The sequence below is a fragment of the Aphelocoma coerulescens genome, chromosome 5, assembly GCF_041296385.1.
Source record: "Aphelocoma coerulescens isolate FSJ_1873_10779 chromosome 5, UR_Acoe_1.0, whole genome shotgun sequence".
In the NCBI taxonomy this organism is placed as follows: domain Eukaryota; kingdom Metazoa; phylum Chordata; class Aves; order Passeriformes; family Corvidae; genus Aphelocoma; species Aphelocoma coerulescens.
This window is the reverse complement of record NC_091019.1, coordinates 3,722,736-3,735,882: the sequence shown is the minus strand read 5'-3', so window position 1 is coordinate 3,735,882 and position 13,147 is coordinate 3,722,736. Positions and strand designations below refer to the sequence as shown.

The window sequence follows — 13,147 nt, the reverse complement described above, 5'->3', positions numbered from 1 at the left end:
AACAGGTATTCAGTGGTTTTTCAGCCTTTATTCACAAACCACTTTGAATACTTCTTTCCTGTTCTTCATTTTGCTGCATACCTGTGACTAAGAGTAAGCTGAGGCTTACAGGGTCCAAATTAAATCCTAATGGTATGTGTAATTATTTTATTAGAGTCACCCAGGTTGCACAGGAGGACTTTGTTTAGAAGGGTGGCAATTGCAGTCCTATTTCTAATGTGAACATTGTCATTATGGTATTTATTTGATAATAAAAAGTGTAAAAGCCCAAGACTGAAATGAAATGTCTGGATTTTTAACCTCAGGGAATATTTTGATAGACTTTCATCACATTAACCTTTGTGCCTGTATTTACTCCTTTAATCTATATTTTGGACTAAGATATATATTCCAAAATGATAATATTTACTGAATAAGCTCTAATCTAGTACACCCTGAGGAATAACCACGTGAGATCATCTTATTCCATGAAGTCACAGTCTTTGCTATTTACTAACCATTACTCCAAAATATCAACTCCATGAGTTATTTGCCAATGGTATTTTATGGCTACAATACCCATTATGTAATTTAAATTGTGTATCTCTGTTTATGTGTATATTTAAATGAACCAAATAAATAGCAGGAATTAATTTAAAACAAATCACTGCCTTGGATGTGACCAGTATTTCTAGGGATTTGCAGAAGATGCTAAATATCTGACCCTCGAGGTCAAAGACTTTCAGTTTAGCTTACTCTGTAATTTCTTGGGCTTCCATTTATACATCTGACTTCAGCAGCAATCAAATTCTTTCGAACACAATCACTATCAATCCCCATTGAACACAAAGCCACATGAGATGGCCATCTATATAGATATCTTTCTGATGAAAGCACACTTTGCTGTGCTTATTCCATCAGGGCATGGGACAATCGCAGCTATATTTATAACTTACACAGCTCCATAAACACTGAAGTGCTTTTCCTTGGCCACCCTGAGCATGCTAAAAAGCCCTGTGCTGAAATGCCCATGCTGTGATTGCTAAAACAGATACAACCCAGTGAATCACATCTGATAGCTTATCAGGGAGCACAAACAACCTGGTTTTTTTGCTTTTCTGGCTCGTAAGCAGACACTCGGTGTTCTAATTCTCCTTTCATCAGGGTTTGTGACTGGTACACCTTGCTCTTCAGAGGCATGTGTGGAACTCCTCACAGGCTGAGCTTGGCTGTGACTGGCTCAAAACGTCTTTGGTCACCTCTGCAGCCCTGAGATGTGGGGAGAAAAACTGAGAAGGACTGAGGGAAAGGAGATACATGGGTCAAAATGAAATACGGGCAAGTCAGAAGCTCTGTGCTAGACTGAAGAGGAGAATTTAACGCAGAAGATGAAATCTAGGGGCAGATATTGACCAGAGCACTTAGAAAGAGTTTAAAATTTAAACAGGGTAGATTCAGACTAAGTACGAGGAGGAGCTTTTTTGAAATGAAGGTGGTGAAACACTGGCCCAGGTTGCCCAGAGAGGCTGTGGATGCCCCATTCCTGGAAAATCTCAAGGTCAGGTTCAACAGGCCTTGAGGAACGTGATCTTGTTGAAGATGTCCCTGCTCATCAGAGTAGATGACCTCTAAAGGTTCCTTCTGACCCAGACCATCCCGTGGTTCTGTGATTCTGTGAAAATAAACCCACCCTGACAAGAACATAGCAGGCAGTCCATGCACATTAACATCTGCAGGAGCAAGTCTGACTCACGGGGTTGGATGCAGGTACAAGTTGCTCCCACGTTGGCAGAATTTGCATCACTGCTCGCCTGACCCGTGCCAGCAGGCAAGTCCAGGCCCATGCTTGGGTAAAGCTTAGGTGTCTTTGACCTTGAGTGTCTTTGGCCTCAGCATGGTGCATAAGTTCTCCAGAATAAAATCTAACAAAAGAGTTCAAGGAGTAGAAAATGTGGGAGGGAAATGGAGGGCGGTCGGAGAGAACACAACTGAAAAATCTCAGGAAAGGTGGTAGAAAATCAAAAGAGGAGTATGTAAATGTGTCAAAACAGGACGTGGAAGAAGGAAGAGTGTTGGCTTGGATGGGGGATGGTTCTGGGCATAATGTGAGGAGGAAGCCAGACACAGGCAGGGCCTCTGGGGAAAAGCAGTGCCAGTCACCCTGCCCTGGCAGAGGAAGGTCGAAACCCAGGCGAAAAGCAACCGAGGTAATCTTCCCTCGGGGCTGTGGAAAAGCTGTAATAAATTGCAGCTAAAGTTATGGCTGTTGGCAAGTTCCTGCCCAGGTTCCTGGAGCAAGCACCGCAGGAGACTCGGGGTCATGGCACAGGAGTAACCCCGGGCTGCGGCGCCCGTGCCCGGGGAGATCAGCCCTTATCTCAGGGCTCATTGACGGAAAGGCACCGACAGAAAGGCGCTCTGGCTCCAGAGTAGGAGCACCCAGGGGAGATAGGGAGCTAACTGCCCGGGTTAATGTGTAACTCCTCGTGCCTGAGCTCCTGCTCACAGCAGCGGCAGGGTGCCTCGGAGCCGGATTTGGGATGGAAGGTGAGCACTGAGGAGCTGTTACACGCCCTTTCCCAGAAAGAGGAAAGGTATGGAGCACAGTGGTCTCCCTCCCTCCCTGCTGGAGGAAGAGGAGAGGGGTTTCCAGGCCTGGCAGAGCAGTGGTACTCACTCTTGGTAGAGGAGCCGAGTCTTTCCTGGCTGCTGGGGCTGCCCTGCCACGGGGCCAGGAGGGGCTTGAGGTGGGAAAGGGCCATTATAATGCTGGGTTTTAGTGGTGATAGTGGGCATGGGGAGGCACTGGAGCAACCTTGGCTTGCTGATGAAGGAGCTCTGAGATGGGCATCCATCCCACTGCGCTGCTCAGCCACGAACCAGCCTGGGTCAATCCCCACCCAGGACAGGGATCAGAGCAGGGATCCAGTTACCATGCGGCCAAGAGAAAGAGTTCATAAAATGTTTGTCCACCAAAAGTTCCAAAATGCTCCTCATGGGTGAGCCCTCAAGCTTGCCAAGCAGCCATCAGTCAGAGGTGCATGGCTGGACATTCCTTCTCATCTTCTCTAAGGAGATCCCCACAAGGCTGGGGCCTCTCCCATCTCTCAGGGATGCAGGTGGTGCTTCTCATCCCTTTCCTCTCACAGGCACCCTTCCCCTCAGTGACATCCAACAGCTGTATTGGCCCCAGCCAGCACTACAAACACCTTTCTTGAAGGCACTGGAAGCAAACAGATGTGGCTGCAGAGATAATGAAAAAGTATGTAAATAGTAGCTCCCCAGAAACCACCGAGTTTTACCAAGTGGCTTTGACACTTGCCAAATACCTTTAAGCTGATAAAGATCTGATTTGTACTTCAGAGGTAACCTGATTAGCAACCAGTTTGAATCTGGAATATGTTAATTGGTACAAACATCACTAAATCACTTTCTTTAACCTATATGGAGCAGTGTGAATGAACGATAGTGACACAGCCTGGGGAGCCATAGAGGATGAGTACTCCTCTATCTACCCACAGTAAAATAGTATGATTAGAAATAAAAGGTAATTGCATGTACACACACAGAATGACACTAGAAGTTACCCGAGGTCAATCCAGCACTCAGAATTTAGGAAAAACTCGATTAAACCTGCTTTGAAACTAAAATCTGGTCATGAACTACCTTTTTTTTTGTCAGGAGTCCTGCCTCTTTCAGTGCCCAGTACAGGGGCTGTTCAATAAATGAGCACCCATTCCTCATTTTGTTTTGTTCAGCCCCAAGCTGACTGACCTCATGCTCTTGCAAGCCCCAAATCTTCACATCTCACAAATTTTGCTATATTAATGAACGTATTTGGAAGACTATTTATGACAGCTTGGAATCAAGGAGCTAAAAGAATAGGGATTTTAGTGTCCAAAAGTTGAATTAATGTAAACTTCCCAGGTTCAAACCTTCCTGGCATGATTTGTCCTAGTGCTTGTCATTATCAATTGTTTATACCCACCACACAGCCGCCGTTGAGTTGAGTTTTGGGTGCTCACCCTCTTCATCACACCTCATGGAGTCTGATTGGGCATTCAGGAAGGACGGGCTGGACTTTGCTGTTGCTCACCTTGGAGAAGAGAAGGCTCCAGGGAGACCTTAGAACACCTTCCAGTACCTAAAGGGGGTCTGGAAGAGATGGAGAGGGACTTTGGGCAAGGGTGCAAGGTGGTAGGACAAGGGGTATGGCTTTAAATTGAAAGAGGGCACAGTTAGATGGGATATTGGGAAGAAATTCTTCCCTGTGAGGGTGAGGAGGCCCTGGCACAGGGTGCCCAGAGAAGCTGTGGCTGCCCCATACCTAGAAGTGCCCAAGGCCAGGTTGGATGTGGCTTGGAGCAACCTAGGATAGTGGAAGGTGTCCCTGCCCATGAGAGGGTGCTGGACTGGATGGTGTTTAGAAGGACAAAATCACAGAAAGCTTTGGGTTGGAAGGGACCTTAAAGCCCATCTGATTCCATCCCCTGCCATGGGCAGGGACACCTTCCACTACCCCAGGTTGCTCCAAGTCCCATCCAACATGGCCTTGAAATTTAGGATGAAGCCTATGATGTAAGCAAGCAGCGTTGTTTTACATTAAGTGATTGTTTGCCTGAAGTGACTGGCAGCAGACATTTCTTGGATGGTATTTTTAAGTAATCAAACTTTTAAACCAGATGGTTCAGGGAAATATTTCTTGTCTGAAGTCTGGAAATCATGACTCATGTGCAGGGAACAGAAATTGTGCTGTGTCCCTCTTTTGCATGTTGCATTTCCTGATAGCAGCTTGGCATTACAATTTTGCGCTGCGCCATCCATTTTTAGATTATTTAGTACAAGGAGAACCGGGGTGGTTTTGTTTTGGTGGGGTTGTTTTTCTGTTTGGATGTTTTTGTTTTTCTTTTTTTTTTTGCTTTTTTTTAGCTTCAGACTGGCTTTTCCGCATTAAAAATCTGTTCTCATCTGCTCCTGGCAAGCAACAGAGCTTTGTGTCATATAAAGGGAGCTGCAGCGTTTCAGGGAATTCCTTTTAACTTTCTCGCTGCGGTGCTCGCTAGTCATTATCAAAAGCCTCCTCAGCCCTTAGCAGAGTGCCTTTAATTGGCCACTTGCACGGTCAGTTCACAGGCTGCGGTGGAAACCAAGTGGTGAAGTGTGAACAAGCGACTCTGGCACCATAAACTTGGTGACCCGCTCTGAAAAACCTGCGGCTATTTATATACAAGGCAGTGTTTTGTCATGCTGATTTTTGTTAGCGCAGATTAGATACAGACAACTTGGGAGATGTCACGGGTGAGTCACAAAATGCTAAGCGCGGGCTGGGGAAAACAGGCAAGGCTGCAAGCGAGGGATGGGGCTTGGAGTCTCTGTCCTTCCCCTGGCAAGCAAGGGCACGGTGTAGGGCCAGCCTGGCACGGCTCCACTTCTGGTTATCCCACAGGCTGGGTCATCCCTGGGTGGAGGGAGATCTGCCTGGTTTACAGAATGCATCCTCAGGAAAGGTTTTTGGTGGTTCTGTGCAGATAAACGTTCGGTAGGTGGCAGGAACATTGGCCATGGCAATGCTCTCAGTGGTCTCAGAAATGTTGCAACCCGTGACGTACCAGTGCCTTCTTTTGGAGGGTTGAAGTTGATTTTTACCTTTAATGCATTTATTTTGCTGCCTCAATAGGTAATGTGAGGAAAACTCATCCCTGGAAGTGTTCAAGGCCAGGTTGGATGCAGCTTTGAGCAGCGTGATCGAGTGGAACGTGCCCCTGCCCATGGCAGAGGGGTGGAACGAAGGTGGCTTTTAAGACCCCTTCCAAACCAAACCATTCCATGGTTCTGTGATTCTGTGGTTCTGTGATTCCATGATTCTATGAAAGCTGGCTTAGTAGTGAAGCAAAAAATGAGTGATGCCAGAGGAGGAAAAGTTCTCCAGAGCCCTCTGTGACATCTCAAGCTGCTCCAGACGTGGTGGCCCTTATATTTTTCTGTGGGTAGGACACATGTGCAGCACCAGTACTCCAGGCCCTATGAACCTTCAAAGCTGCTACTCTGAAATCTCACCTTCCTAACGGCCAAGCCTTAGGATTTACCTCCAATCTTAAAATTGTAATTGATAAAATTTCATCCCCAAGGCTGAAGAAATTTTTTATCCCTGGCGACAACGTTTTGCTATAATTTTGGCAGTGATAAATTGGTGATTGTTCTTTTTAGAACATGGTAAACAAAAAAGTTAATGATGAGAAATTATTATGTCTGCCTGACTATTTATTCTGTCTCTATTCATAGCAGCATTAAATACGCTGCAGCTATACTTGTGCAGTTATAAAAACTCCACCTGTGCCACGTATTTATAGAGCCTGCACAGCTTTAGAGAGAAATCACCCTTGTTCAGAGCGAGGGCACTGGGCATTCCCAGCTCATCCATCGCCCTCCCCTTTCTAGGAACAGAAAAAGAGCATCACTCAGGGGAAAATGAAATGGAGAAGTCTGTATGGTGAGGTCTGGATTTCTGTTTTGTGTGGCCCTTACTGAGCTGGACAAACTCCCCTTGTTGTCAGGGTGTGGAAAATCAAACCTGAATGTTGTCCTTCCCATTATGAAACCTTTCCTAATCCTAGGAAAAGGGTAAAACTGAAAGCACGGAAATGGGACATAATGTGTGTGCATGTGTGCAAGTGCACCCGTGTGAGTGTGTATAAATAAAAGTTGTTTAAGAAAGAATCACAGGGTCATTAGGGTTGAAAAAGACCTCCAAGATCATCAGGCCCAACCTTTGACCAGACACCACCACATCCCCTAAATCATATCACAGAGTGCCACATCTACTCATTTTTTGGACACTTTCAGGGACAGTGACTCCACTGCTTCCTTGGGAGCTTTGACCACTCTTGCAGTGAAGAAATGCTTCCTGATCTTGCCATATGATGTCACACAGCCCTTCAGATTTCTATACATGTGGACTGAGTATGAACATGAATTGTAAATAGATCCTATCCCAAACCAAACAGGTTTCTTGCATCGGTGTTGTCACACTTCACAGGGAGAGCAGCCAGCACTCACTGGAGCCCAAGCCAGGTGATCAGGCTTGTTTGTAACATTAACAACGAGCAACACAAACCTTGCAGCTCATTTGTGCCTCTGACCATTAATTTTGGGTGCTGCTGCTGTTAATAACCAGGGAAACAACGCAAGTGAGAGCAGCAGCGTGTGGCAGATGCAAGAGTGTGTATCTGTTACTGAGCTTGGAGCTGGGCTTTCCTGGACAACGTCCAGCTTTGGCAGGGGGAACTTTAGCTGAGTAAGAAATCCAGGCTGTCAGTCCTGGAGTAGCTGGCAAAGGTGCAAAGGCTTTGGGAAAGTGAAATAGCTTTTTTTTTTTTTTTTTTCCCCTGTGCAGGATGCATTGCATTATAAAGAGTTAAAAATCAGTACCAGGGTGTCAGGCATTGTAAACGTTCATCATTTATTATGCATTTAAGTGTGCACAGCACATACACCACAGTCTTGAACAGCACCTGTATAAAACTACAGACAGATTCTGGTAAATGGTGACAGCTCATACCATGTAACGTTGTTATCAAGGTTGCATCACAATATTTAAAAGTTACAACAACTACCTCTGAACGTATCTCGTGTGAGGCCGTTGGTTGTGGATTTAATGAAGTGAAGAGTGGCAAAGAAGAACCATTCCCAGAGAGAACCTTTGTGGTCTGATTTTGCTATCTGAAATCTGGAACAAAATCATCTGTTGTCAGAGGTAGTGGTGATAAATACACAATGATTACTCACGTACAGAAAACATAGAAAGTACAGAAAACTCCCAGTTTTACAGAAAAAAAACCAACTTAAGAATCCTTAGGCATGACATTTCCTTTTCCTTAATTATTTTTGCTATGAGGGCAGCTGCCTTAAGGTCTGGTCTTGGTCTGCTCTGATCTTGCTGAACTTTGGTGAGTAGAGTTTGTCTTCAAGCTCATGTGTAAGTAGAGGATACAGGTAGGTCTATACCATTACAAAGGAACAAAGGCTTTTGTGTAGGAATGTAAAGAGGAAAAGATAAAAAGCTGAACTCTAAGAATTGTGTGTAGCCAGAAATAATTAGTCTAGATTGGAAGATGATCTGTAAATGTCCTCTAAGTCATCGAACATTGTGGTTAGTCCTGGTTCCCACTTAACATATTGATGCCCCAAAGATGAAGTATCTTTTAAATAAAAAATAAAAAGAAAAGAAAGAAAGGAAAAAAATGAAAGGGACCAAAAAAAAAAAAAAAAAGCATGAATCCCTTGAGTGATTCCCCCATAATCAAACCTATCTTTTCCTTCATCACGTTAGAGACATGAGTTACACTTGCAAAATATATAAGGAGAAATATAGGGTTACTTGATGACGATATAGTACTGCAGCCTGACAGCTGCCTGCAAATATTTTCACCATGATTACCCTTACTAAAAGTAAACCACTGGGTAAAGATAGCTCAAACGTGACAAGGCTCAAATAGGATGCAACCAACTCTATCCTGAATACTTCTGGCTACATATGGAGAAAAAGAGAGATTTGGGATTATGATTGTTCCCCCAGGCCCCCCTCCAGAACTTTAAGCCCAAGCAGGAAAGTGGGTACCTTCCTCCCATGCAGAATTTGTTACGAGACTGGCTTTGAGAGTAAGTGAGGTAGAAATTAATCAACTTCGTCAGGGAATGAGACAGAAAAAAAGCAGCATATTTCTCCTTCCAAATACTGCAGCAAAAATAATAAATAGTACAAACCAACCTCAATTCCTCATCATCAATCTAAATTCTTTCTGTGGAGCTTGTGTTTGCTACAAACCAGCAAGCGCTTTTGCCTTGTAGAAAACTTAGGAGTGTTATAGAGCTCCCCACACTTTGAAAAATGAATGTAGTCTCCAAATCTGAAAGGGAATTTGATTTGAGCAAAGTGGAGGTGGTTCATGGTAGCGTGTTCCACAGTGCCTTTGCTGGGGGAGGGACACACACATTCTTTTTTAGCCTCATGCCAAGCAATTGTGCCAAATAAAATGAAGGGCCCCAGTTTGTCTAAAGAGAAAACGCCAGCCCCGGCCCTGCTGAGCCGACAGAGGTGGTTCGGCCTCTCCGAGGAGATGGGCTGCAGGGAGGTTCAAAGTTCAGCGCTGGCAGATCTAAAAACAGATTTGCGGGGTAGCTGTGCAGCTCCCCGAGCCGGGTAAACCGATCCCACTGCAGCGAAATAGCAAAGGGGGTCAGGCATTGTGTGTGGCTCCACGCTGGCATCCCAGCCAGGCACCTCCTGCTCCCGGGCCCGGAGCTGCGCTGGGAGTCACCGGCGGCGTGGAAAACGCGCAGGGGAGGGCAAAGCCGCCGTAAAAACCAACCCACTGACCACTTGTACAGCAACAAACACCTAACAACACACAAACAGTGCAAAAGGTTGGAAGAGAGGAGCTGGATGTCACCTGGCTTAGGACACGGAGTAGCAGCACACCTGTGATAACTCAGAACTGAATTAAATAAACCACGAAGCAGAAGACTTCTACTGTTGCACCGTGAAATGAAAGACCTTGGGTTGGAGGTTTGCTTTGTTTTCAGAAATTTAAAAAAAAAAAAAAAACAAAACCAAAAGAAGTAACCATAAATAAATTTTGTGACAATATATACAGATTTAAATAATTAACTTAAATATCTTGCACCTACTCTTGCATAAAACTCTCCAGTAAAAGTGCACCATGTTTCTTTTCCCCAAAGGTGTTCTGCGTCTTCCCCTGTGCTGAGGTAGGTCTGAAGGGAGATGTCTCAGATTCTAGGAAGAAAATGTGTCACTGTCATTGTGGGAGATACTTTATTGCCTTTCTTTGTTCTTCCATTTTTGCTCAGGGCTATGTACATCCCGGGATAAATCCTGGATTCGTAAGCATTGTAGTTGTTTGGCAGGAGAATCTCTTTGAATTTGCACTCGTCATTGAAATGGGCCTGAAATGAAAAGGAAGGAATGAGAGGGAAGGAATTTTAAACATCAGGTGTGGGAAGAGTCTTGCTACCAGGTGTAGAAGGTGTGTTGTGGGCAAAGGTACAGGTGAGTCCCCCCCACTTAGCAATCTTTTGAAGTGGCCTCTGAAGCTTCAAACAGGGCTCAGGAGCCGGAGGAGCATTAGGGATGCTGTGCCCAGGCCAGGCACGTACACCCAAAGGTGGGAAGGACACCCATGGGAGGGACAGGGCCACATTCAGAGAGCTGAGGTGGGCAAGGCCCAAGCCCAGTTCTGTGGTCCTGCTCATCAAATTGCTCCTGCTTGTCCTGCCAGAAATAAATTGCCTGAGAGGCTTCAGAAAAGTCAGAATACTGACACTTTCTCATGTTGCTTGAGGAGGAAGAGACATTTTAAAGCCACTCATCATGGACAGTATTTTCTGCTCCTTTAGATTTAAAATCAAAGGAAGGGTTTGGATAACTTGGGTTAATGGATCAGGAGAACAGATCTGACAGCAGGCAACCTTTCAGGGCTGTGGTTTCATTTGCAAGTACGTACAAAGAGGGACAGGTCTTGCAAGTGCCTTATCTGGAAAGGAACAAAGGAACTCATCTCTTATTGCTGGGCAAAAACCCCAGGGTTTGTAAGAGAGGTCTCAGCCTGCCAAGCTGAACACTGCACCAGGGATTATTTTACCCAGGACACCAAGGCAGCAGTATCCCTAAGAAAGGATGCATTTTGGTGACTGATTCTGCCTGGCTTTTATATACGTCAAAATCCTCTGTAGCAGGACCAGTGCCCCAGAAAATAATTCTGGATGTTTCGTGCCTTCATGTGAAAATGCCCCAGTTAACTCTGACATTGTTTGGCTCTTCCTCAGCCCAAGTTTCTTCAGAGCACACTTGGGGAACATGACATAGAAAATTCATGGGTGAGGAAGGTGAGCCAGGAGCATGAGTTTAAAACAATGCTGATCACAGTCACTTACACAGAGCTGAACTCAAAAGCAGGAGGACAACTCAACATGGGCAAAGATACACCCTGTTATTGTCCACCTCAAGTATATTTTACAAGATGTCTCCATCTTTTCCGAAGATCCCATGTAAAAGAAGGTCTGTATTGTCTCCTAATAGATCTTCCTTCTCATAAACAGAAGTTCAGACCCCAAGGATGCTGAACTGCCATGGGAACAGACTCTCTGTCCAAGAGCATTAACAAAGAGTGATCGATAGGTCCCTGATCCATCACATCACAAAGGGTCACTTGTGGGGGCCTGGCTGATCACAAGTTCAAGTGCCCTCTGAGAGATGGAGCGAGTGGCTGCCACACCTGCCTAAGGCTGCTCGTACGTAGATATAAGAAATACATGGACTAAGCATAGCTTGAGGTCTTGTCACACAAATGACTGCTCTGTTGGTCTATGAGGCAGGTGAGATGTGCAGCCATGGCTGGGTGACCACGGTTTTTATGCGAGAACCAAGGAAGTATAATGCAAAAGAGAGGGTTTCACTTCAAAACTCAGTAAGCAGCATAACTGGGCAGCACACCTTCTGCTGGCAAGGCAGCAAGGGCTGCTCTGTGCTGCCCGACCCAGGAGATGGGGCTTGGGCAGCGTTTAGCACCGTGCACACATCTCACCCCAGCTGACCACGGTCCCCTCCCCAGGCACTCACTCAGTGGCTACTTACAGATCCATAGAGTTTGCCTTTGCTATTCATGGCCACGAAGAGTCCACTTCTGACACCAAATATGCTCACCACGCCTCTTTCCACGGGAGAAATTTCCAGCAGACCTACAGAGGAGGCACAGGAATCAGGGGGACAAAAGGGTGTGCCCTGGACTGTGTGGTGACAGTGCTGCGCTCACCCACAGGCTCCCATCCCCAGTGTGGATCCCCACATCCCAGTACTGCTGTGGGTGGCCGCAGAACCCCAGGCTCGTGCTCCACGTGCTGCCCTATGCCCCATGCTGGGACCTCTCTTCTTTTAGCTAAGTATCTATTTTTATTTTGCCCCCAGGCATCCTCTTGTGTAGTAGACAAGGTTAAAATAAGCCAGAGTGTGCTTAGGGCAAATGAAACATTTGTCATCATGCAGCTTATATCCCTGCTCCCGGATCTTATTGTTTCAGTTGGATATCAGAGTCATAGGGCCACGGGGTTAAGTCCCCCCAGCAGATGCTTTTCAAGTTTGGGGGAGAGCTGGGCTCACCCCAGCCCCTGCTCGGAGTGGGCGGCCCACGGCACTGCGGATCCTCCAGATGTTGAGGCAGCCCCGACACCTGATGCCTGACGGCGGCAGGGGGACAACGCGGCTCTGAACAGCGCCGACGAGCCCCTCCGGCACGCCCGACGAGCTGCTCCGGAGCGCCCGATGGGGTCCGTCGCCGCCCCGCTGCCCCGGGCGCCCGCCGCCCTCGGAGGAGCCGAAGGGCGCAGCCCCGCGGTGCTGCGGGCTGCCGGGCTTTTTAGGGAAGCTCGAGGTCTGCCATGCACCCACCCTCCTTTCGGGACATGCCACTCTCCGGGGCAGGTGAGTCGCTCCGCTGCCGCAGAACTGCCCTCCGGCGGTCCCGCGGGCGCTGAGCGTCTCACCTGCCCCGCCGCGCGGGTTGTCGCCTGCTTACTGTATCGATTCTCGCTGTGAATCCCATCGATGCGGCCGTCGGGCAGGACCTGGATGTGGAAGCCGATGCCCACATTGCAGTAGAGGCGCCGCAGGCGTTTGATGCCCAGGAGGTAGTCGCCGTCGCGGGCGGCATCGCGGCGCTCAGCCGGGAGGCGAGCGACGGAGCGGGCGAAAAGAGCCGCGTCCCAGCGGCGCTGGCGGGGTCCGGCGGGGAGGCGACCCGGTGGCGACCGGCCACGCACCGCCCCTGGCCACAGCAGCCCCAGGAGCAGCGCCGGCAGCAGCGCCGCGGGGAGAGGCATCCCGGCTTAGGGGCGGGTAGCCACGGGCCGGCCGCCGGTCGCTCCGAAAATACGCTCGCCCCCCAGCTCCCACTTTATACTGAGGTCAAAGAAGGGGAGGAAAAACAGAAAACCAACAAAAAGTCGAAGAGAGGGGAAAAAAAAAGGAAAAAAAAAAAAAAAGAAAACCAAAAGAAAACCAAAAAGGGAGAGAGGAAGGGAGCTTAGTGCTCAGTCCCCCGTGGATCTGCGGTTTCCCTGGGCTGGCTGCATGGAGAGGAAATCCCGGGAGCAAGAG

The 13,147-nt window shown here is 47.4% G+C and overlaps 1 protein-coding gene across 1 annotated transcript; it reads right to left on the bottom strand.

The window, feature by feature from the left end:
* Positions 1-9,765: 9,765 nt before the first annotated feature.
* On the bottom strand, positions 9,766-12,870 carry FGF4 (fibroblast growth factor 4). The gene is made up of 3 exons (XM_069018805.1): positions 12,567-12,870; positions 11,630-11,733; positions 9,766-9,942 (listed from the first exon to the last, which is right to left on the bottom strand). Exons 1-3 carry the CDS (start codon positions 12,868-12,870, stop codon positions 9,766-9,768), a joined length of 585 nt encoding a protein of 194 aa, XP_068874906.1.
* Between the last annotated feature and the right edge of the window lie 277 nt (positions 12,871-13,147).

Excerpts from the sequence above, each read along its gene's own strand:
- FGF4 (XM_069018805.1), bottom strand. The coding sequence starts at position 12,870 with ATGCCTCTCCCCGCGGCGCTGCTGCCGGCGCTGCTCCTGGGGCTGCTG. Across the intron at positions 11,734-12,566 it reads TCACAGCGAGAATCGATACA|GTCTGCTGGAAATTTCTCCC; the intron begins GTAAGCAGGCGA and ends CCTCCTCTGTAG. Across the intron at positions 9,943-11,629 it reads AAGGCAAACTCTATGGATCT|GCCCATTTCAATGACGAGTG; the intron begins GTAAGTAGCCAC and ends TTTTCATTTCAG.